Source organism: Mesoplodon bidens, assembly GCF_964165515.1.
Source record: "Mesoplodon bidens genome assembly, chromosome: 3".
NCBI lineage: Eukaryota > Metazoa > Chordata > Mammalia > Artiodactyla > Ziphiidae > Mesoplodon > Mesoplodon bidens.
Window position 1 is genome coordinate 94,467,136 of NC_138178.1, and position 23,958 is coordinate 94,491,093.

At 52.2% G+C, this 23,958-nt stretch overlaps 3 protein-coding genes across 7 annotated transcripts in view; 1 reads left to right on the forward strand and 2 right to left on the reverse strand.

Annotated features, from left to right (window-relative positions):
* Nucleotides 1-18,682, forward strand: part of DNAJC17 (DnaJ heat shock protein family (Hsp40) member C17) — a 39,669-nt gene extending 20,987 nt beyond the window's left edge. Inside the window, exons 2-12 of one of the 5 annotated variants that reach the window (XM_081228212.1) lie at nucleotides 8,030-8,099; nucleotides 8,398-8,456; nucleotides 8,682-8,769; nucleotides 10,509-10,600; nucleotides 10,841-10,937; nucleotides 11,541-11,656; nucleotides 12,002-12,079; nucleotides 12,606-12,686; nucleotides 12,789-12,950; nucleotides 13,174-13,284; nucleotides 18,490-18,682. In XM_081228212.1, coding sequence (XP_081084338.1) covers nucleotides 8,030-8,099; nucleotides 8,398-8,456; nucleotides 8,682-8,769; nucleotides 10,509-10,600; nucleotides 10,841-10,937; nucleotides 11,541-11,656; nucleotides 12,002-12,079; nucleotides 12,606-12,686; nucleotides 12,789-12,950; nucleotides 13,174-13,284; nucleotides 18,490-18,612 — 1,077 coding nt within the window. In that variant the 3' untranslated portion in view covers nucleotides 18,613-18,682. Of the gene's footprint in view, nucleotides 1-8,029; nucleotides 8,100-8,397; nucleotides 8,457-8,681; nucleotides 8,770-10,508; nucleotides 10,601-10,730; nucleotides 10,938-11,540; nucleotides 11,657-12,001; nucleotides 12,080-12,605; nucleotides 12,687-12,788; nucleotides 12,951-13,173; nucleotides 13,285-18,489 lie in introns of those variants that run through there. The other 4 variants (XM_081228213.1, XM_081228214.1, XM_081228215.1 and 1 more) reach the window with 4 other exon arrangements.
* Nucleotides 13,295-18,483, reverse strand: LOC308613989 (uncharacterized protein C15orf62, mitochondrial). Its single transcript, XM_081228217.1, has one exon. It carries the CDS (start codon nucleotides 16,169-16,171, stop codon nucleotides 15,644-15,646), a length of 528 nt encoding a protein of 175 aa, XP_081084343.1. The 5' UTR covers nucleotides 16,172-18,483; the 3' UTR covers nucleotides 13,295-15,643.
* Nucleotides 18,683-18,692: 10 nt separating the features above from the next.
* Nucleotides 18,693-23,089, reverse strand: GCHFR (GTP cyclohydrolase I feedback regulator). The gene is made up of 3 exons (XM_081228222.1): nucleotides 22,701-23,089; nucleotides 20,601-20,695; nucleotides 18,693-19,370 (listed from the first exon to the last, which is right to left on the reverse strand). The coding sequence occupies exons 1-3, from the start codon at nucleotides 22,734-22,736 to the stop codon at nucleotides 19,247-19,249; spliced, it is 255 nt and encodes an 84-aa protein (XP_081084348.1). The 5' UTR covers nucleotides 22,737-23,089; the 3' UTR covers nucleotides 18,693-19,246.
* Nucleotides 23,090-23,958: the final 869 nt, after the last annotated feature.

Consider the following 23,958-nt stretch of genomic DNA (forward strand, 5'->3'; position numbering starts at 1 on the left):
GATCTTAGCTGTGGCACGCAGGATCTTCATTGAGGCATGCAGGATCTTTCATTGCAGCATGCAGCCTTTTTGTTGTAGTGCATGGGCTTCTCTATAGTTGTGGCATGTGGATTTTCTCTTCTCTAGTTGTGGCGTGCAGGCTCCAGGGCAGGTGGGCTCTGTAGTTGTGGCACGCAGGCTCTGGTTGAGGCACATAAGCTCAGTAGTTGTGGCACTTGGGCTTAGTTGCCCGGCAGCATGTGAGATCTTAGTTCCCTGACCAGGGATTGAACCTGCATCCCCTGCATTGTAAGGCAGATTCTTTACCACTGGACCACCAGGGAAGTCCCAGCCACTCTGTCTTTCGATTGGAGAATTTAATTATTATTTTTTTTAACAGTGTTTTTCTTGATGTGAAAAGTAATACAAGCTCATTGTGAAAAGTAAATGTCAACTATAACCCTCTCTTTCAGGTATATTTTTATATTTTCCTCTGGCGGGGGTGAACTCCCTTCTTGGCCTTCTCTGACACCACCCTGGCAAAGGTTTGGGGTGCTTTGTTACAGCTGGTAAGGGTGGAAGTCTAGACTCCCTATTTGGCCTTTGATGGCATGGGTGGGGTGGTAGCCACAGTTTTTTCTATGGTGTATGGCTAGAGTAGAGCAACTATTGTCTGAAATAACGATTGCATGGGTTTTCATTGAATGAATTTTCAGTATCATAATGAACGCCTCCTTATGTCACAATTTCCTCCTTTGTAAAATGAGGATGATAATAATTTCTACCTCATAGGGATGTGTTAAGAGTTAAGTAAGTTATTATAAGTAAAGCACTTCAGACAGCTTGCTGTGTGGTAAGTGCTAGCTACCATTTTTGTCGTTTTTTAATGTAGATGATTTCTGACTTTCTCTTTTATAAATAGTGCTATAAATGAACAGCAATGTTTATAAATACTGTATAAATTTCTAAGTATTTCTTTAGAATAGGCTCTTAGGAGAGGCCTTGCTGAATCAAAGGGTCTGCACTTTTCAAAGCTTCCTGATATATAGCGCCCGATTGCTTTCCAGAATCATTGTGTTGGGAATTCCCTGGTAGTCCAGTGGTAGGGCTCCGTGTTTCTGCTGCAGGGGGCATGGGTTCGATCCCTGGTCAGGGAACTAAGATCCCGCAAGCCATGCAGTACAGCCCCCCAAAAAAAGAAAAACCAGGCTCATGGTGTCAATTTACATATTCACCACAAAGCCACCAACATTAAATACCATCCTTTTTTTCCTTGTTGTCAACTGAGAGGTGAAAAGGGCTTAATTATTGTGTGTGAGGCTGAAATTTTTTCATGTTTTTTTTGTTTGTTTTGCGGTACGCGGGCCTCTCACTGTTGTGGCCTTTCCCGCTGTGGAGCACAGGCTGCGGACGCGCAGGCTCAGCGGCCGTGGCTCATGGGCCTAGCCACTCTGCAGCATGTGGGATCTTCCCGAACCGGGGCATGAACCCGTGTCCCCTGCATCGGCAGGCGGACTCTCAACCACTGCGCCACCAGGGAGGCCCTCATTTTTTTTTTAACCATGATTTTATTTTAAATTTTATTTACTTATTATTTATTTATTTATTTAGGCTGCATTGGGTCTTTGTTGCTGTGCGTGGGCTTTCTCTAGTTGCGGCGAGCAGGGGCTACTCTTCATTGTGGTGCATGGGCTTCTAATTGAGGTGGCTTCTCTTGTTGCAGAGCACAGACTCTATAGGCGTGTGGGCTTCAGTAGTTGTGGCACGCAGGCTCAGTAGTTGTGGAGCATAGGCTTAGTTGCTCCACAGCATGTGGGATCTTCCCAGACCCAGCATCGAACTTGTGTCCCCTGCATTGGCAGGCGGATTCTTAACCACTGCGCCACCAGGGAAGTCCCTCATGTTTTTCTTTTTAATTAATTTTTATTGGAGTATAGTTGTTTTACAATGTTGTGTTAGTTTCTTGCTGTACAGCAAATTGAATCAGTCATACATATACATATATCCACTCTTTTTTAGATTTCCTTCCCATTTAGGTCACCACAGAGCATTGAGTAGAGTTCCCTGTGCTACACAGTAGGTTCTCATTAGTTATCTGTTTTATACGTAGTAGTGTATATATGTCAGTCTCAATCTCCCAATTCATCCCACCCTTCCTTTCCCCACTTGGTAACCATAAGTTTATTCCCTACATCTGTGACTCTATTTCTGCTTTGCAAATAAAGTCATCTCTACTATTTTTCTAGATTCCACATACAAGTGATGTTATACAATATTTGTTTTTCTCTTTCTGACTTACTTCAGTATATATGACAATCTCTAGGTCCATCCACATCTCTGCAAATGGCACTATTTCATTCCTTTTATGGCTGAGTAATATTCCATTGTATATATGTACCACATCTTCTTTAGCTGTTCCTCTGTTGATGCACATTTAGGTTGCTTCTGTGTCCTGGCTATTGTAAATAGTGCTGCAGTGAACATCGGGGTGCATGCATCCTTTCGAATTATGGTTTTCTCTGGATATATGCCTAGGAGTGGGATTGCTGGGTCATGTGGTAGCTCTATTTTTAGTTTTTTAAGGAGCCTCCATATTGTTCTTCATAGTGGTTGTACCAATTTACATTCCCACCAACAGTGTAGGAGGGTTCCCTTTTCTCCACACCCTCTCCAGTATTTATTGTTTGTAGATTTTTTTATAATGGCCATTTTGACCAATGTGAGGTGATATCTCATTGTAGTTTTGATTTGCATTTCTCTAATAACTAGTGATGCTGAGCATTTTTTCATGTGTTTGTTGGCTATCTGTATGTCTTCTTTGGAGAAATGTCTGTTTAGGTCTTCTGCCCGTTTTTTGATTGGGTCATTTGTTTTTTTGATATTGAGCTGCATGAGCTGTTTGTATATTTTGGAGATTAGTCCCATGTCAGTTGCTTCGTTTGCAAATATTTTCTCCCATTCTGAGGGTTTTCTTTTCATTTTGTTTATTGTTTCCTTTGCTGTGCACATTTTTCATGTTATTAACCATTTATATTCTATGAATTGTTTCTTCATGTTCCTTCTGTTTTCTTGTAGTTTGTCTTTTTCTTGCCTGTCTTTTTCTGCATGACTTCTTTGCATAGTGAAGACTGTGTTGTGTGTCATATTAAATGCAGATACTTCTCTCTTATCATTTCCCTCATCTTTTAATTTTGTCTATGATTTTTTACTTAGAGAAATTAAAATTTTTTCATTTGTAAATCCATTCATTTTGTGTAAGTATGCATGTGTGTGTGCATGCATGTGTGATTCCTTCCCTTGTTTTAATGCTTAGGAATTTCTTCCCCATCTTAAAAGCAGATTAAAAGTCCCATCATTTTCTTTCTTTAGGTTCTTTTAGTTTCTTTTTTTGTATTTAGTTTTTTTATCTCTCTGGAATTATTTTGGTATATGGTTTGAGATGAAGAGCCAAAACCTTTTTTTTCCACTCAGTGTATTGGATTTTAGTAATACTTTTTACTATACATTGAATTTTTACATTTATTACTATTTGTTTTTTGGCCATGCTTATATGTTCCATTAATCTTGCCTTTGTGCTTTACGATAAACTTTGATTAGCTCACAGAGAACTTTGAGGTTCAAGTTCTTTGGGCTTGGAGACCCCAAATGCCTCCTCAGTCATTCATCCTGGTTCATTACTTTTGAACTCAGAAGGCTCTCCACATCTGGCCCTGCTCATATGCACTGTGGGGCTTTCCCTTCTAATTGTTCTACTCTCTGTTTTATGAATCACACATACTTTATGAATCACGTTAACTTTCTTGTGCTTTCAGTATCATACCTGAGTTAACTTTAATCTTTTTCTCCTCTTCTCGGCCCAGTTTGCATTTCTTTGCCTACATGTATGCTCTCATTCCCTAGCATTTCTTTACCCCAAGTTTGTGCGTTAACTTGTTGGTATGAATTTATTCTTTTCCTGGTTTTCTTCTATTACTTTGATTTGGTTGAATTTTTTTTTTAATTAACCAAAATATTCTTTGACAAAAACATTATTTTTATTCCCATGTTTTATTGCAACCATGTCTCTCCTTTTTCATGTCGTTTTCTGTTCTCAGTACTTATTCCTCAGTAAAGGAAAACATATTTCTTCTCTAAGCTTGTCTGGGGCTTGAAGAGAAGTTGGGCTCTTCCACATCCTCTGTCTTGAATGCCCTTTCTGGCCCTGCTTGGAGAACTGTTACTCACCTTTCAGATCCAGCTCAGATATTGCCTCCTCTGTGAGGCCCTCAGGGCTAAAATTAGCCACTCTTTTCTCTTTGTTTCCATTCTTAGGGCCGTCTCTTACAGGCATCTTACAACCTCAGTGTAATTCATTGTTTTCATAGCCATCTTCCTTGCTAAGCAGTGTCCTTTCTCTTCGGTGTCAGGGAAATTCCTGATTTTCCTCTGTATCCCTGGCTCCAGCTCAGCCCCTGCATATCCTAGCTGCTCCATGAGTGGACCTGGGAGGTGGGGTAGATTCAGTGCTGTACTGAAGGGCTCTCGGAGAGCTCCCCTCCTACCCTCCTACCCTTAAATATTCCTCTCTAAAAATGAATACCAGCCTGCCCTTGACCTTCTGGCCTCACCTCTCCCCCTACTCTTGAGACTGGTAAATTTTTCCAATAGGTTCTTGAAACACAGAATGTTCAACCCCTTACACCTTTAAAGGGTGATTTGGAAATGGAGGCCCAGTCAGGCCTTGAGGAAATAGGGGTCCAGGATACATCAAGTTGATTGGGGCAGTTGTGTTTGGTTGTAGATGTTGGGAGTGTGGGAGGCTGGAGGGGTGGGGGTAAGATGGGGGTCCACCCAGACAGGGAGTGAGGTGACCTAGGTCCAGTTGTACTATTGCTTTAAATAAAGTCTGATGAGACTGTTAAAGACATATGTCAAAGGAACACATTCTGGAAAGAGAATTGATAAGGAAGCAAATTAATATATGTAGAGTATTTCCCATTATTATATAATTAGTTTTTTGTTTGAACAGTTTTGTTTTCCTGTTTAAGTGAAAAAAAACACACCAATCTTCTGATATAGAACATCTAAAACGAATTATAAAACACAAAACAAGGGCTTCCCCGGTGGCGCAGTGGTTGAGAGTCCGCCTGCCGATGCAGGGGACGTGGGTTCGTGCCCCGGTCCGGGAAGATCCCGCGTGCCGCGGAGCGGCTGGGCCCGTGAGCCATGGCCGCTGAGCCTGTGCGTTCGGAGCCTGTGCTCTGCAATGAGAGAGGCCACAGCAGTGAGAGGCCCGCATACCCCCCAAAAAACAAAAAAACCCACAAAACAATATTTAATATCATTCCTTTAGAATAAAAATCTGTAAAGTATTGTTTAAAAAAAGAAAAGAAAATGAAGAATGTACTACTACCCAGCACCCCCATGCTTCTTTTATTTTTCTTTCGTGCTATTCCTTCTTAGGTCCTCTCTCCCTTTTACTGTCCCTCTTAGGTTTACAAAAAAGAACATGTAACTCTTTAAAAGAGCCCCATGATATAAAAGAAACCATCTTCCACAAAATCCTCCAATATCAGTAGTGCATGCCTGCTAATCCTGGTCCTGGGGAAGCTCATTCCGAGGGCGGTGTTACAAATTGAGGCAATAGACACCCTCTTCTCCCTTCCTCTTCCTCTCAACCAGTTCAGAGAAAGGGCCTGGGATCAGAGAGAGAGAGAGGTGGGGGTGGAGAGGCAGAAACAAGACCCCAAAGACCCCAAAATAAGACCCCAAATCATTTGTTGGAATGATCAAGGGGGAAGGTTTAGAAGGACACCCACCATCCAGTTAACACTGGAACCTTGGAGAGAGGGCTGGGGAAATGGGGAAAGAACATTAGCTTTTTAGCTCTCTCTTTATATATTTTTTGTATTGTTTTACTTTTTTTTTTTGCAGTACGCGGGCCTCTCACTGTTGTGGCCTCTCCCGTTGTGGAGCACAGGCTCCAGATGCGCAGGCTCAGCGGCCATGGCTCATGGGCCCAGCCGCTCTGCGGCACGTGGGATCTTCCCGGACCGGGGCACGAACCCGTGTCCCCTGCATAGGCAGGCGCACTCTCAACCACTGCGCCGCCAGGGAAGCCCTGTTTTACTTTTTGAAAAAACAAATAAAGGACCCTTAAATATAAAGAATATATAATAAAGGCTTGGTTTAAAATAAAAAGAAATAAGGCCCTGGGCATAATGGAGAAAGGAAAAGAAAGTGTAAAAGGGAGAAAAGATGAATGATAAGGTGCCTAAAGGGTAAAGATAACAATTCCAAGTGTGAGACTATATATAAAACTATCACCTCCCCTTCCCTTATTATTATTTTTTAATAGTGAAAAAGCTATAGTTTGTTATTGTTGTCATTTCTTTTTAATGGTGAAGACCTAAGTTGGGGTGGGAGGTGAACATAGGTGGGCAGTTGGGAAGGCTGGGGAGCAGGGAAGCACATCTACACCCACTCTGCTCAAAGCCTGTCCTGGGAGTGGTTCCTGCTTCCTCAGGCTCAGCCAGGAGAGCTAGATGGGCTTGATTGCCCTGGCAGGTGAAGGTGTGGTTCTAGCCGTGGCCCAGCAGGTGGCAGCACACCCCAGAGGTCCTGGGCTAGGTGGCTCCTGGCCCTCCTTAGCTCTGGAGGTGGGAGTGGAGTTAGGCACCTGCCCGCAGGCCCTTCCCTGGGGGTGCTGGCTGCTTGCCTCCAAAGCCCCTTGTTTAGCACACTTTGGATAGAAGTGTTTATTGATTCCCTCTCGGAAACCTGAGAAGCCAGTCTTCTTAGCTACTGGTAGCGGTTCTGGTCTAGAGGCTCCTCCTCCCAGGAGGTTTGAGCAGTAGGTAAGGTGTGCAGGCAGAACTGAGAGCAAGGCCTCAGGAAGCAGAGGGTAGCTTCTGGGATTTTGTGCTCTGCCTTCCCTTATGTGTGGGGAATATATAAAAGAGAGTCTTCGTGGCTATGTTTGCTTATTTTTACTAATATAAGAAATAAAACATTTTCTTTTTAATACAGAGAGGTGCAAAAATAAAAACTAAAAAAGGACCATAGCCTCGCCACCAAGATAACCCCTGTTATCAATAAAAAAGATAATAAAGTAAGACTTGTTTAAGGTTTGAAAATTTGAACTACAGAAAAGTATAAAATGAGAAGTAAATGTTTCCTTCTCCTCCACTTTCAGCTTCTTTCCAAAGGAAACCACAAGTTTCATATGATTGCTTTGAGGAAAGAAGAGAAAACAAGGGCTGTGCACATGCCCGAGTGTCTCTAACTATTTACATTTCTTTTATTTTCTTGTTTATTTTCAACCCCAAAATGATCATTGTATATACTAAGCCTTGTTTTTTTCATGCACCATACCTTGAAGATATTTCTTTCTTTTTTTTAAGTTGAGGTATAATTGGCACATTTTGTACAACATAATGATTTGCTATTTGTTACCATACATTGTTATGATTTTTTTTTCTTGTGATGAGGACTTGAAGATCTTTCTAGACAACACATACAGTCTTCTGTCTGGTAATTTTTTAAATGGGTTTCTCTGTTGTTGGAGATTTTGGTTGGCTCCACTTTGGGGCTAATATAAACTATGTTTTAGTGGACATCCTTGCATATTTATTTTGGCATGCTTCTACAAGTCCAAATTCCAGAGTAAGTCAAAGGAAAGTACATTTTAAGTTTTGATGGCTAAATTTCCCTCCAGAAAGGTTGCCCTGGTTTACATTACATTACACCATGAGTGTGTGAGAGTGCCTGTTTCCGGGTGGCTATAGGGACATCTGCGCCCTGCCAGGAGCCCTCTGACATCCACAGTGGTAAGATTGGGTGCTCAGCAGGAAGCCGGCCCAGTCCCTCTGCTGCAGGGCAGTGGTCAGCTCCCTCCACGGCCTTTGCCTCCACTGCAGGTCTCCTCTGTGGTTGTGAGGTGATTGTTTCAGTGTGGCAGCCTTTCTTTTAGCGATGGAGAGCACTCCCTGGATTTCCCTTATCACTTTAACAATGTTTTCCTTTCCGTCCTGGGGTGAGAGAGTAAATAACCAAATCTTGACTCTTCCAGGTGAAGAAGGCATATAGGCAGAAGGCCCTCTCCTGCCACCCAGACAAGAATCCGGATAATCCCAGAGCAGGTGAGCCTCTCCTAGGCATGGGGAGAAGGAGGCCAACCCACCTGGGTGTGGTGTGAGTGCCATGGGAGGCCAACGCACACAGCCTGGCTTTGGGCGCTGGGCCCCAAGGCTGCACTTCGCATGTTAGGAGCATCTGGTCAATTGCTGATATGCTCACCCTTCCTTGCTAGTCCATCATCTGCTGCTGTCTGCTTTTCTAGCAGCCCGTGGCTTCTTTGAGGTGCTCTTTTGAGGGAGCACACCATCATCAAGTCTAACTTTACTTTTCTCCTCTCTCTTTTTTGATCCCTATGTTTAGCTGAACTCTTCCATCAGCTTTCTCAGGCCTTGGAGGTACTGACCGATGCTGCTGCCAGGGTAAGCTCATCCTTCTCTATCTAAATTACTCCACATTTATAGACCACTGTGTGCTTCATCCTCTATACTTGGCCATGCGTCACAGTCCTTGCTGTCCTAGCCTGGAGACCCTGTCACCAGACTGCCTCCTGATGGCTCTAGGGCTAGCGGCAGGGCCGGGGAGGTGGCTGGGCTCTGTGTGTGTTTCCTGGCTGACTGCTCCTCTGTGTTCCTTTCTTCTGCCAGGCTGCATATGACAAGGTCAGGAAAGCCAAGAAGCAGGCAGCAGAGAGGACCCAGAAACTTGATGAGAGAAGGAAGAAAGTGAAGCTTGGTAGGTGACATTGTGGTGCTGGTAGCCTGCAGTTTCCCTGGACCGCTTTCCTGCAGCTCCCCCACCTTTCCTCCTGCAGCTTCAGTTCCAGCAACTCAGAGCTTTGTGGCCCCGGCTCTGGGCAGAACCCTGTTCTCAGGGGTGGCTCCTAAAGGACAGTCTTAGGAATAATACCAGTGACTAGGTGTGCTATTAGCTAAGCACTGTGACAGATGTTTTACTGCCTCCTTTAATTATTACAGCTATCCAAGGAGCTGGGTGTTACGAAACCCACTTTTTATAGACAAAAGAGGCTAAGGCACCAAAAGGATAAGAACTTGCTGGAGCCAGGATTTGAACCCACACGGCATGAGTACAGTCAGCATCCTTGTTGGCCATGCCGTCCTGGATCTTTCTCATTCGTCCCAGCTCTGCACAGAGCTTTCACTCTGTGAAATCCTCTCAGAAGGATCCAAAGAGATCCAGGCGTTCGTCTTTTAAAAAACAGCTTTATTGACATATATTTTGTATATCATATCGTCCACCCATTTCAAGTGAACAATTCAGTGATTTTTAGTAAATTTACCAAGTGGTGCAACTATGACTCTAAATCAATTTTAGAACATTTTCATCACCCCCATAAGATTGGTCCAAGCATTCTTTACTCGATTTTTCTCCCCTTCCTCTTGCCTGCTTCACATCCATATATTTATTACGTACATATACCATCCCAGTACATCCATCAAAAACAAACAAACCTGAAGAGTTTAGGTAAGTAAAGTGAACAGAAAACAAAGCGGTGAGTCCCAGACCTGAAAGAAGCATTTGTCACAGCAGCTGGCCTGGGACAGGGCCACAAGCAGGTTTCTCTTGGAAGGTGGGAAGGCTCCAGGACCTGGGGTGATGTTCTTGCATGGAGGCTGCCATCCCTGTAGGAGCCGTTGTAGCCGGGTCCACAGTGAGGCTTGGTAAATGTGAGTTGAGGCGGGAGGTAGAAGATTCCATCGTGAGACTTCCCTGGTGGTGCGGTGGTTAAGAATCCGTCTGCCAGTGCAGGGGACAAGGGTTCAATCCCTAGTCCAGGAAGATCCCACATGCTGCGGAGCAACAAAGTCTGTGCGTTACCACTACTGATCATGCGCTCTAGAGCCCGCGTGCTGCAACTACTGAAGCCCACACGCCTAGATCCCGTGCTCCGCAACAAGAGAAGCCACCGCAATGAGAAGCCCACGCACTGCAACGAAGAGTAGCCCCTGCTCACAACAGCTAGAGAAAGCCTGCTCGCAGCAACGAAGACCCAATGCAGCCAAAAAAAAAAAAAGAAGATTCTGTGGGAACTCAAGCTCAGTGGTGGGAAGAGCATCAAAGCCATGGCAAGGTCGCAGGTCAGGCTGTGGTGCCGAACCACAGGAACAGAGGCCAGGGGCTCCACCCACTGGCAGCCCTGACCCGTGGCCCTGGGCTGCTGACATAAGCACCCACCCACACCTTGTTCACTGTTTGGAGAACCAGCTTGGTGAGCGTGAGCTGCTTTAACTTTTCCAGACCCCGGCCACTCAGCTGGATCCTATTCTCTTCCTTGTTAAGACTTTTCTCAATGGAGATTAATTTGGGAGCACATGGGCATTGAGGGAGGGGTCAGAGTTATTGTATAGGTTCATGCTGTGTGAGATTTTGGGGAAGCAGCCAGAGCCTGGTAGGCTGGGGCCATGTAGAAACTGCTTAGACCAGACATTGGGTCATTCAACCCTTGTTCGTAGACCTGGAGGCCCGGGAGCGGCAGGCCCAGGCCCACGGCAGCGACGAGGAGGAGGAGGAGGCGAGCCGGAGCACTGGGACACTAGAGCAAGAGGTGAGCGTCCAGTCACTGTGGCCATCTGCAGGGGGAGGAGGCTGGTGGAGCAAAGGGGCTGCCGTGGCTGGAGAGGGCATGCCATTTCCACTTTCTTCTGTGGGATCTGGATAATCTGTCCCACCTGCAGGTTGCTGAGCCTAGCTTGCAGGTGGAATGTCCCAGGGACCTTTGCAAGGTGAGCCAACCTGGAATTGGATCTGCACAGAACTGTCACCCTCCCCAACTCCCACTCTGCAGATCAGACGCCTGCGAGAAGAGGGTTCCCGGCAGCTGAAGGAGCAGCAGAGGGTGATCCAGGAGCAGATACGCCAGGAACGGGAACAGAGGTTGAGAGGTGAGAGTCCGTCCCCCAAACCTGCCTCCCCCTCTGAGGCAGCTCTTGATGCCCAGAGTGGCCACACTGGCTGCTCAGGGAAGTTGTTCTGGAAGCTTCCACCTGCTGGAACCCCCTGGGCACCCCACTTGGACCCATGCCACCTGTCTCTTCATACCAGTTCTCTGAGGCCTATTGGATTTTCACTCTACTTGAGATCTCCTGGCCCCATTTATCTTGGTCCCAAGCAGGGCTGGCTCTGTTTTGGAGCAGATCACCAGGGCGGGGCGGGGACGGCTCTGGGGCACTTTGTTTCAGTAGAACTGTGTGGTCTGTACTTCTACCTTCTGCCCCCCGTAGGTGTTCATAGCCCTTCGTTGGCAGAGTGCTGACCATGGCCTTCAGCAGGCAGCTGGGCAGCTGTCCCAATGTGACAGCTCCTCAGGGTTGGGGTGGGATTGCCTCTACTTGCCCTACCAGGCTCCACAGCAGGGCAGGGCAAATACTGCCCTTGGTCAGGAGTGATCTTTTCTAGGTCCTTTGGCCCTGGGCTGTGTCTCCTCTGGGAGAGAGAACCTCTGACTCCATCATATTCTACCTTGTTAATTTTCCTAAATTTTCTAGGAATGGCAGAAAATCCTGAAAGCAAAGGAACCCCCAAGCTAAAGGTGAGCCCTGTGGATCTACGGGCCACCTCACACCATCTCCTCTCAGCAGAACAGATGCTTCCATGGGCACAGGTGCTTCTGGCGGGGACGCTGGATCTCTGGGAGCCACACCACTACCCACATCCCATCCTTCCATCTTCCCAGCAACAGGATGGCCTCTCAGAGCTGGCCATGAAAGGCTGCAGGGCAGCCCTCCCTGAGGCCCTGGAAGGAGAGCATCTTATAGGGCTGGAAGCGTAGCTGTGGGTGAGCAGGCCACCTGCCTGTCTGTTTTCAAGGGGAATGCATTTTGCGGGGTGCTCCCTAGATTGCCAGTGCTTTGAAGGGGGGTGTCTGCTCACACTGTAAAGCTCAGGTGCAGGGTCTGGTTCTGTTGAGGTCAGTGTTTAATGGTGACACCCACTGCTGTCTTTTCAGCTCAAGTGGAAGAGCAAGAAGGAGGCCAACTCACAGGACGGCTATTCCAGAGATGTCCTTCTGCGGCTTTTTCAAAAGGTCTGCCCTGCTGACTTCCCCCTAACCCATCATCTCAGGCCCCACCTCAGCCCAAACCCCAGGATCTCCAGGCCTAACCTTCCTTCCCATCTCTGTCTTTTTTTCTGTGTCATAGACCTCCCCAGGCCACGGCCCTCCAGTCACTCATGTTGCCATGTGCCCCCTCCCTTGCCATCCTTAGAAGCAAAAGGCTTGGCTGCGTGTGTGGGGTGAGAGGAGGCTGTTGTCTGGCACCAAAGCCCCATCCTCTTCACCTCCTTCAGTTGCTGAGGCAGCTGTGCGTCTCTGCCTGTCTAAATTCCCACGTCTGCCAAGCTCTCCTTTGCTGTCCTCTGCATTCCCAAGGGGCGGGGGAACCTTTCTTTCCCATCTCTGATCTCCCCTTTCTGGGAACCTAGCAATGAGAGGTTATACCCTGGCTAAAAATGGCCTAGTGGCCCCTGGGTGGCCCAGGCTTGTCTCTGGTGTGAGCTGGGCCATCCTGAAGGCTGAGCCATGCTTACCGGGACCCCCTTTATCCTCACAGTATGGAGAGGTGCTCAACCTGGTACTGTCCAGTAAGAAGGCAGGCACCGCTGTGGTGGAGTTTGCAACCATCAAGGCTGCGGTGAGTGCTATGTGGGGCTTTGGGGGCTACCGACAGCCCTGCCATTCCAGGGGAGGAATCCAGTTCTGTGGGCCCTCTGAGCTTAGGTGTCCACACTCCCAGGGGATCTCTGGACCAGCTCAGAGCCAAGATTTCCCAGAGCCCGTCCAGCTCCCAGGAGTAGAGGCACAGCGAGTGAAGGGATGGACAGGAGAATATTCCGGGGATGGCTTCATTTCCTGCTGCCTGGCTCCACACCCTCCACCTTCCCCAGCACGCCTCCAGGTTGGAGCCCTCGCACTGCCTTCTCCCCTTCCCCCACTCCCCAGTCAGAAAGCTCACGTGGCGCACAAGGAAGGTCAGAGCTTCAGCACACCACTGTATGAAGTTTGCTGTGCTTTGCCTGGAGGATGAGAGCGCTGGTTCTGGTTTTTTCTGTGGGGGTAGAGAGAGCCGCTTTGTAGCCGACTGGAGTGATGGGACCAGGACCGGATGCTGTATTTGACAGGAGCTGGCTGTCCAGAATGAAGTGGGCCTAGTCGATAACCCTCTGAAGATTTCCTGGTTGGAGGGACGGCCCCAGAGCACAATGGGCCCTAACCACCCAGGACTGTCCCAGGTAAGGAGCCAGGCCTCACGCAGCTGGGCCTGCTCAGGCTTCGGGGTGCCTCTTCCTGTTTGGGCTCTTCTCAGGGCCCTTTCCTCGCAAATCCCAGTCATCAGGAATATGGAGAGATTGGCAGGTCTGCCAATCCAAGCAGGAGGACTGTGATTCCTTGCTGATCCCCTTCCCTCTCTGAGTGCCAGCGGGGCCCACCCTATGCAGACCTCTTAAACCTTATTTTCCATGTTCTGGTCCCCTTTGGGGTCTCTCATCATCACCCAAAGGCATTGTCCTGGCCTGCGGGTCGTTTGGTTGCAGTGTGAAGCATTTGGCGCTGGGATGACCTGGTGCTTCAGGGAAGGGGCCAGTGATGAGGGTGCCTGCTTCCTTCCCCAGCTTCCTTCCAGGTGTGTCCATGGCTGTCCCAGATGGGGACCTAATGTCAAGAGGCAATATCTCCTCTTTAGAAATAACACTGGCTACGCTGCCGACACTGAGGTGCTGCCTGGTGCCTGACTTGTGGTAAAGCACGCACTTGAGCTGACACACGCCCAACACCGGCTCTTAGTCCTTGCAGCTCCACGAAGGCTTATGTTCCGCTCCCCGCCACACACGTCTACACACACACAGCCCTGGTCACACTTGGCCCCACTTGGGTGGGACAAGAGCTCTCTCTCCCTTCTCTGAAGTGCCCGGGGGTCTGTGTGAGAGCCTCAGGTTGATGTGTTCCAACCCCTCTGCGGGGAAGAATGCCCCTCCGCGGGTCAGCAAGGGCTCCGCTCCCATTGCCTCAGGCACCCCACCACCACACCCCTCACCTGGCCGTGAGGATGGGGAGCTCTCTGGAGTGTGTCCCAGACCCTGGACAGAGGAGGCAAAGGACCTGGTCTGAGCTTGACTCGGGACCCTTCTTTAGAGACCGTTTCCCCATGGTTAAGGCCCAGCATTTCAGAGCCCCAGACGGCACTCCATAGGCTGTGTTACAAAGAGCTTTCTTCTTTATCACCATCCCACGGGGGCTTTCAGTTCAGTACAGCCACACAAGAGGAGGGAAGGGGGAGGCCACAGGTTTGGGTTGTGGAGGCGCTGTGTATCCAGGCTTCCCTTCCCCCTCTGCCACACCTGGAAAGGCCTGGGGTGTCAGAAGCTCATGCGGCCAACTGGGCTCTGGCTCCAAGTCTTCTGGCCAGGCCTCAGGGTGGGGTCGTAGCCCCGTTGTCAGAGGTTTTGAGCAAAGCAAAGTTCCTCAGTCCTGGTGAGGATTCTGGAGACCAGCTTGCCTCTTCATTGTAACAGCTCTGAGCATCGTGTCTGTCCGTGATCCAGTCCTCCCTCCCATATGCTCATGGGCGCACGAAGGAGGGAAACCTGCCACTGTTTTTTGTTGCATTTCCCAAGGGCTCCCGTCACTAATAATTCTGGGAATTCCCCACAGCCCCCTTTCGCAAGCTGTCTGTGCCTGGCATTCCCTAGAGCCTCCTTCCTTGGGCACCAGGGAGTGCTTGTGCTCCGGGCAGCTGTACTGGCACTTTGAGTCTCTCATGCCCCCTTTTCTGCTAGTGATTTGTTTGGCGTTTTTCCAGAGTTAAACTGTGTATCTCTACCCGCCTCACTCTTCCTACTCTGTCAGCCCCTCCCTTCCCTTGCAGGCCCCATATGCTTCCCCCTTCCCCCCACCAGGCCCCAGGCCATGGTCTAGGCCTGTGCTGCCCAGTAGAACTTTCTCCAGTGATGTTACCGTTCACTCTGCGCTGTCCAGTGTGGTAGCCGTTAGTCATATGTGGCTGTTGAGCACCTGAAACGTGGCTAGTGTGACTGAGGGCTGAATTTTTAATTGTATTTAATTTCAATTAAACAGCCACGTGCAGCTAGTGGCTACCAATACTGTACAAGGTCACGCCTGTTTCATCCCTCTCCCCTTAGGTCTCCCACTTTCCTCTCCAGCCTGGATTGGACCACTTTTGCCCAGACCTGTCCTATAACCTCGTTCTGTTGACAGTGGCTTCAGAGGAAGCTGGCGCAGGGCACCCATCTGTCGTGCCAGTCTGCGCGTCCTCCACTCCCGGACTCACCCCTTATGCCTCCCTCCCTGTCTGCTGGCCTCTGCCTGGTCCCTGTGGTTGCAGGCGTGGCCTCCCTTTCCCAGCCTAGCTAGCTGCCTTCAGGGCTCCTGCCAGCAGGTGGCCCTCACATTTCCAGCTTGCCTCTGTACCTTTGTCCTTCCACTCTGGGGTGACTCAGAGAACTGTTCAGGACCCAGAGGGAAGGCAGGGACCTGGATTCCTATCCCTACCTTAATCCACGACTGTCCCCTCCTTTTCTGGGTCCCCAGGCTTCTGGCTCTTTCACCCACCTCTGCCCACCCTCCCCCCATTCAGAAGCTGGGCTCACTGGGAAATTGCTCCCTCAGCATCTGTAGAACTTCCTCAAGAAGTGAAATCCCCAGGTCCACTTTGAAGGAGAAGAAGGGATCACTGAGGTCCGGAGCAGGTGTCCTCTGGCAGGGGGGCGTGTCCAAAAGGTCCTCGTCGGAGTATTGGTGGAGGGCGTCTGCCAGGGAGAGCGCGGAGGGCAGGGTGGCAGAGTAGGTTGCGGCATAGGTAGATGGGGACTCCAGGATGTTGGGGCAGCTGGAGCTTTCTCGGTAGAGGCGCGGGGGTTTGGGCGGGGCCAGCAGGGTGGCCCGGGGCTGCTCGTCCCCCCACAGTGGCAGGCGCCGGCCATCTGGCCTCCCTCGCAGCTCCCGGACGACCTCTCGGTTGCTGTACTCCTCGTGGTCCCCTCCAGCGGTGCTGGCCTGGCTGAGCACGCTGCCCTGTCGCCGCAGTCTCCGCGGCCGCCGCAGGCTCAGCCGCTTGAAGAAGGAGGCGCTGCGGAAGGAGCCTTTCCGCCAGATCTCCATGGGGCCCCGGGGAGCCAGCAGACAAGCCTGATACCTCAGAAGCCCGGTTCAAGGGCAGCTGGGGGCCATCTGGTCCCGCTGGAAGTGAACGGCGAGAATCAGGGAGGCAGCCTTCGCTGGCAGAAGCAGAGGCCTCCGGGTTTCTGCCCAGCAGGGACCTTCAGCCGCGTGTCCAGGAGAGCCGAAAAAGCTGAGAGTTCCTGGCGACCGGAGTTTCCCAGAGGGACAGGAGTGGCCTGGTTACTTGGTAGGGCAGTGGAAAAACCCCAGGAGGAAGAAACAGCACTCCACTCCGTGGGGCCGGAGCGAGGGCAGCTGCGGCGCGACCCAAGGTGGCTCCTCGCCCTCTCCTGGCCCTGCGGGGGCCGGCCTCTCCGCTGCTGGCTCCCAGACTGATTAGTGGCTTGGCTGTTTGTGCCAGTGTGTGGCGGTGGAGACGTGTTGTTGTTGTCTTCGGCTGACTCAGTCAGGTGGGAGGCTGGTCTCATGCTCTGAGGTAATTGCAGCATCCGCAGGCAGGGATTGGGGCAGCGGCAACGCCCCAGGGCACCGGGGAGCCTAACATTCCTCTGGGGACCGTCTGGGGCAGCCCTGCTTTGTGTGTCACCACGCTGCCGCCTCTTCCTCCACAGCCCAATGCCCTGCGCCCTCGCGGGCAGGCCTGGCGCCCCAGCCCCCGTGGGTGTGGGGTGAGGAGCTCCGGGAGGTGGGAGCCGACTGCTGGGGAAGGAAGAGGCATGTCGCTGGTGTGGGTGACTCAGCCCTGGGGCCCCGGTGACCAGCCCTCATTAGCAGAGCCTGCAGGGATGGGGGGAAGGAAGGAGGCAGAGGGTGTGTTAACAGGGAGCAGCCCTGTGCCTATAAAGGGCTGGCTCCTCCCAGGGCCAGGCTCGGGGCGTGCCGAGGGTGACTTCAGGTTTTCTCAGCAGAGCAGCATTACCTTGGCGGGGGTGGGGAGAATTGCCCTCCCCTTGGCCTGACAGCAAGCCTGGCTGCTCCATTTCCTCAGCCTTCCTCGATTTTCCCACATAGCCTCAGGGCAGGAAAGGACATTTGAGAGCCAGTGTCCTGCCTTCCTGTGGGGCTGCCTGGGCCTCATTTGGGGTCCTGCCTCTGGGGAAGGGGCTGGGTCAAGGCTAGGAGGTGGGCCTGGCTGGGAGGGCAATTCTCCTAGGAGCCGCGGAGGCCTGGGAGAGAGGAGGAGGCGTGGGGCCATCGGGAAGGGCAGGGGGATCTGGGCTGAGTAACACTTCCTGGTTCTGTACACCCCTGACTCCAAACCAGTTGGCCAGGGCCTGGCATCTTAACCCCAGCCACTCCCTTCTAATTCCCCGGGTCACTGACCACCGAACTTTTTTCCTGGCCCGTTCCACGAAGGTGCATCAGCTTGGGGTACTGCGAAACAGGCCTCAGCAGCTCTCTAATGTGAAGCCCCCCTGGCCTGGCTCCCTTCTGTGCCAACTCTGGTGGGCTTCATACTTCTTCACGCAGCTTCAGCTGCGCGGAGGAAGTGGTTAAAGTGCCACTGCAGACCTTATCAGGGCACGGCGTTGGTGGCGCAGGGCTCTCCTGTAGAGCTGCCTCTCCACGCCACAGCCTTGGCCCACTGAGGTGGTCGTTTATTATTCTTTTGATTATGAAAATACTGCACTGTTCAGTCCCCCACACTGTGCAGGCAAGATCATAAAAGAAACAGCCACGGGCCCTGCCCTCCAGGAGCCCTGGTGTGTATTTTTAGGAGGCAAGCTGGCCTCATGCTTGTTTCTCTCTCCTAGGGTGGGGCTGAGTGAGGCTGTGTCTAGGGCAGGGCTCCCTGTGCATCCTCAGCAGGAGCCAGACCACAGGGAGGGTGGGCAGCTGGGAGGGGTCAGCGCTCTCACCTCCACCTGGCAGAGTGGAGTGTATTTCTGCGCCTCTGACAACCCCCCTTCACTGGTAACTTGTGAGAAGCAGAAGCCATGGGGTGGAGGAAATGAAGGGAGATGAGGGCCTGGCTAGAGCATGAGGAAGTGATTCACCTGAGCTGACTGTAGATGTGAAGGGCCTGGGAAAGGGGAGGCGGGGTGAGGTCATAGCTGCTTGAGATGGGCTGAAGGGGAGCCAGCTGAGAAGCTGGCCTGGGGCCAAAGGCCTGCTTACTCTGAAGGAACATGGGTGAGTTGGGATTGCAGGATGTTCCAGGGTCCTTCCCTTCCTGGGCATCCTCCCTCCTTGACTCTTGGCGGCGGCTCTGCCTAGGCCTTGTCCTCCGAGGCTGGAACCCGTGGGGCTGTGCCCCGCCGCCCTGACGCCTCCGTGTCCTCCCTCTGTCCCCCCAGGGTTCGGTGCGGTCTGAGAGGGACTATGAGAGCCTCGTCATGATGCGCATGCGCCAGGCAGCTGAGAGGCAGCAGCTGATCGCCCAGATGCAGCAGGAGGACCAGGCGGGGCGGCCCACGTAGCCTCCTGCCTCCAGCCCTCCCATCCCACAGCCCTTTGCTTAAACGTCACCAATAAACTTTTTTTTTTTTTTTTTTAAAGAGACTACCTCTGTTGCATACATAGGTGTAGGGTGTGGGCCTGCCCAAGCGTGGCCCTGGTTTCTGGCCTCTGCCTCGGAGGGCTCCACCCAGGCCTGGCTCTCCCTCCCAGGGAGGCGCTCCACACGGTGAGAGTCAGTGGCCAGCAGGGCAGAGGAGCAGCCCCTCATCACAGCCCATTCCTGGCTTGGACTCGCTACACGGGACCCACGTGCCCAGTCCTGGAGCCATGCTCCGCGGGGGCACCCAGCTCCCTGCCAGGGGCAGCCTGGCTCTTGCCAGCTCCTCAGCCTGCCACAGAACACGGCCTCCCCCGGGGCCCGTGCCAGGCCTGAAGCTGGAGGGGCAGCTGGGGGCACCAGGGCCAGGGGCCCTGCCCCCCCACTGGCTGAGGCAGGTTTCAGAGAAGGCCGTCCATTGCCCAGTGGTGCTGGGCCGAGGAAAATGATGCCTTGGGAAGAATGGGCAGGGCGGTGAGTGAGGCGGGGTCCTGGGGGCGGGGCCCATGGCAACCACTCCAGAGAAGGGGCGACTGCGGCTCCTCAGCGTGGGAGGGTCACTCCTTGTGCAGGCACCACACCAACGTCTGGCCCACCCCTGTCATGCTCAGCACACGGAAGCCCCTGCGCTCCAGCTTGTCAAGGACTATTCGAGGAGGGTCATTGACGTAGTACTCACAACTGCGAAGAGAAGGAGGGTGGCGTGAGGGAGTACACAGCACAGCCCCGTGTACCAAGCTAGTATCTGCTGCAGACTAGGCCTGGTCAGGAGTACTCCTAACAGGGACTGACGTTTGCTGGGTGCCTTCTGGGTGCCAGGGTGAGTACACATTCCCTGCCCCTCATCTACTAAGCTCTTTGCATCATCTCATTTATTCCTCCCAACAACTTAAGGAAGGTACTGTTATTGTTCCCATTTTATAAGTGAGAAAAGAGAGGAGTAAAGCAGCTTTCCCAATGTCATCCAGAGAGTAGAACCGGCATGAGTCTGACAACAGCTCCATGTGCCCTGGGCCACTGCCCATTCAGCAGGAGCGGCCTGCTCTCCCTGGGACCCTCCCCCAGGCCTCTGCCCTCTTGCTGCCTGGCTGTCCTGCAGTCGTGGAGCAATAAGTTTGGCCCCCAAGAGCTCCTGGCTCTGAGTGCCACTCCCTAGGATGGAGAATGCTTGGTTTCCCTTCTTTCAGGGTTAATTGATTCTGAAGGGCCATCAGGTAGATAAAGGGCTGAAGCCCCAGACTGGGCATCTGAGAGACAAAAGCCTTATGGCAAAGGGATGGGGTTGGCTTCTGCCCTCCAACCCTGACCAGGGGGCTACGGCCAGCTCGCCTCCTCTTTCCCTTCTAAGTGGGGTGCACTCCGGTGACCCTTCTCAGGAGTTTAAGCCTGTGTAGCCAGAGTTCTCCCTGCCTACGGCAGGAAGGGGTGAGGGGCAGAAAAGGAAGCATCAATCACTGTTTAGACTTGGGGCTGGTGTGAAGGATGCCAAGGGAGGTGGCTAAGTCCCCAGGCAGTAGCTGAACTGGAAGCAGGACCCAGGCTCCCTTCTCCCTGTTTCTAGGGCTGAGCTTTGTTGCTTAGCCATCTCTTCAAGACAGAAGTCTTTCTCTGTGCTTGTCTTTGCCTTGATGGGATCCAGTTTAGAGATGAGAGGGCAGGGCAAGGAGCAGTCCACTTGCAGAGTCCTATACTCATGGAACCAGACTCTGTCCTGGGACTTTGTCCAGGGGCTCCCTTGTGAAGGGAGGGCCAGTGGGAAAGCTCTCAGAGAAAGCCTACAGAGGACAGATCCCCAGGATGCAGGCAGAGGGGTCCTGAGGCTAGGCAGTGGCATTGTCCTGTTGTGTAAAAGGAACAGAGACAGGTCTAGGGGCTGGCAAGGAGAAGATCCTTAGGAATGCTACTACTTACAAGTTGTTTCCCAGGACGCTTCTTTTTGAGGCCCCCAGATGCCGCATCAGTTCTGGATCGGAGTGCTCATCGCCCACCATGGTGGGGCCCACCTCCTGCAAGGTAAGTCACAGCGGCTGCTTGGCTGGCTGCCAGGTAGAGGTGAGTGGTCTCGCCTCTCCTTCCTCCCCCGCCTGCTGGCTCTGAGCCCGCTTCAGTTAAAGACTGGAGGGAGAGGAAAGGAATCTTGGGGGCTAAACACAAGCTGGGAAGGGGTGGAGTCCATCAGTGATCAGGCTGAGCCATGTGGGGCCTCCCTGCACCCTCTAGGCTGGGCTGGGCAATGCCCAACTACTGGCACCTTCATGCCAGGCACCACTGCCTATATCTGTGTATCAGAATCACCTGGAGAACAGAGAAATGAGAACATATGTCCACACAAAAACTTGCACACGAATGTTCACAGTAGCATTATTCATAATAACCAGAAAGTGGAAACAACCTAAATGTTTGTCAACTGATCAGTGGATAAATAAAATGTGGTATAGCCATTCAATGGATTTTTATTTGACAATAAAAAGGAACGAGTATTGATGTGTGCTACAATATGGATGAACCTTGAAAACATCACGTAAGTCAAAGAGGCCAAAGACCACATATTACAACGAAAAGTAGACGGGTGGTTACCTAGGGCTGAGGGGCCCGGGGGAAATGAGGAGTGACTGCTAAGGACAGGGTATGGGTACAGGGTTTCTTTTTTTTTTTTTTTTTTTTTCTTTTTGCGGTATGCGGGCCTCTCACTGTTGTGGCCTCTCCCGTTGCGGAGCACAGGCTCTGGACGCGCAGGCCCAGAGGCCATGGCTCACGGGCCCAGCCGCTCCGCGGCATATGGGATCCTCCCAGACCGGGGCACGAACCCGTATCCCCTGCATCGGCAGGCGGACTCTCAACCACTGCGCCACCAGGGAGGTCCAGGGTTTCTTTTTAAGGTGATAGAAATGTTCTAAAATTGCCTATGGTGATGGATGCACCACTCTGAGCAAGCTAAAAAACAAAAACAAAAAAACCCCCCATCACCATTGTATTGTACACTTTGGTGAATTCTGTGGTGATATGTATTATAACAATGGAACTGTTATTTTTTTAAATTGCTTGAGGAGCACTGAATTCCCAAGCCCCAGGCTTCCAGAGTGCTTCCGGAGGTCTGGGAAGGGGTCCAGGAGTCTACATTTTAACAACTGCACAGCTGACTGGTTCTTAAACCACTGTCCTGTGGCACTGCCGAGACCTCTCCTGCCCAGTGGTGAGCCCATCTGTTATTTCCTGCATCCCAAGGGAGCTGTGTACCCTCTGATGGATCACCCAAGCACTGGGGAGTGGGAAAGGGCAGAGGAGCATCCTGCTACCCAGGTTGGGGACCCGGTCATATTATTCTGAAGCCAAATGGGGACTCATGGAGCAACCAGCACCTTCTTTTTGCAGAGGAAACTGCGCCCAGGGAAAGGGGCGTGGTTTCTGACTGTTGAACGGTGTTCTCCCATCTCTAACCCCATGGGCTGTCTCGGGTTCTTTCTTCTCTTCCTTTTCTAAGGTCTCAGGAGAGCTCTTCCTGGAAGTGCCTAAGGGTGCAGCTAGTGGGCCACTCGGCACAGGGGTCTTGGCGTCTTAGCACATCCTTTAACAAACCTCTCTCCCTCAGGTTAGTCCACTCCCACTCCCCACTCCCTGGCAGAGTGGCTCTGTGTGGGGCAGTGGGTGCTGCACATGTGAGACCAGGACTTCCTGGGTCCCTCCCGAAGGCTCCGACCTCCCGCAGGCAGGTAGGACCGGAGCCACAGGCGCCCGGAGCTCGCTGGGTGGTGGGGACGCACTCACCTGGCCCCCTTCGCGGCGCTGGAGTCGCCGGGCCGCCAGAGCTCTCTGAGTCCCTGGATCCAGGCTGAGTCCAAGACCCAGCCTCCCTCCCGGCCCAGGGGGGCGTGTTCCGGGCGGCTTCCGGGTCCGGCCACGCGCGGGCGTCGCCCGGGAGGGAGGCGCCAAGATGCGGTCTGCAGCGCCCCCCCACCACCCCCCTGACCCGGGCCGAACGCCAACTCCCAGGGATGGCCAGCGGGTACTCACCATGCGGATCTGGGTGCTGATGAGCAGGTAGGGCATGGTGCGCGCGTCCCGGTCAGGATCTCTCCCTAGACTTTGGGCCCGGCGCACACGCCAGCCCCTCGGGCTCCGTAACTGCGACCGGCCTCTTGGAGTCCAGTTACTCCTGCTCTGGCCTCCGGCTGCGCCAATCCAGCAGCTCCTGGCCCGTTACCGCCTCGGCCGGCCAATCGGGAGCTGGCGCCCGTGACACGCCCCGGAGCTCGGCGATTCGAGACCCGCCCCCAGCGCTAGGGCAGCGTCCTGGGACCCTTGGTACCCGCCGCCGCTTCCGCGGGTCGTCCGGCGGCGAGGCGGGGTCTGTGTTGGGCGCGGGGGGGCCGGGGTGCCGCTCCCCCAGTCCTGGACCGGAGACCGGGGTGGCCCGCCGGGCTCTGCTGGCTGCGGCGGGCCGTGGCGCCCTGCGCGCGTGTTGACTTTGCACCCTGTTACTGCAACACCTTCAGTAACAGGTTCCAAAGTCCTCCTGGTCCCCGCCCCCTCCCCTGTGAAGCAGAGCAGGGTGCAAACGGCTACCCCACTGAGGCCTCCCAAGCTCCTGCCCACCCCACCCAGGGACGCCTCTAAAATGTTTAGCGGATCCCCACTTCCCGGCCCAGAGATTCTCCAGAGATTCCTTCAGCGCACGGGAGACAGGCAGGAGACCCCTCGGGTGCACTGAGCTTTCCCGCCTTCCCGACCGTAATTCCTAGTACAGCGGCGGAACCGTGCATTTCTGTAGCCTTGTAGGTGAATCTGTAAAGGAACTGAGCGCGTGGCTGAGTGCCAGGCCTGGGGAGACTTAAACCAACGGAATCTGGCCGTCGGTTCAGAGAGCTTCCGGCGAAGCTGGAGAGACTCAGCGCACATGTAAGAGCTCACAAGGCAACACCTGGGGGCAAAAGAAACTTCCGCGCACCAGCCACCAAAGAGAGTGCAGCGAGTTCACCACGCGTCCACGCCTTCATCTGAATGTATCAAAGTCTGACAACTCAACATTCTTTATCTGCCTTGCTGTGACTGATTCTTTAAAAAGAAAGCAAGACAGTGGGATGAATTGGGAGACTGGGACTGACATACATACATTAATATGTATAAAATAGATAACTAACAAGAACTTGCTGTATAGCACAGGGAACTCCAATGTACAGTAGAAACTAACACAACATTGTAGAACAACTATACCCCAATAAAAAAAATAAAAAAATAAAATACTTGGAGCAAAAAAAAAAAAAAAGAAAGA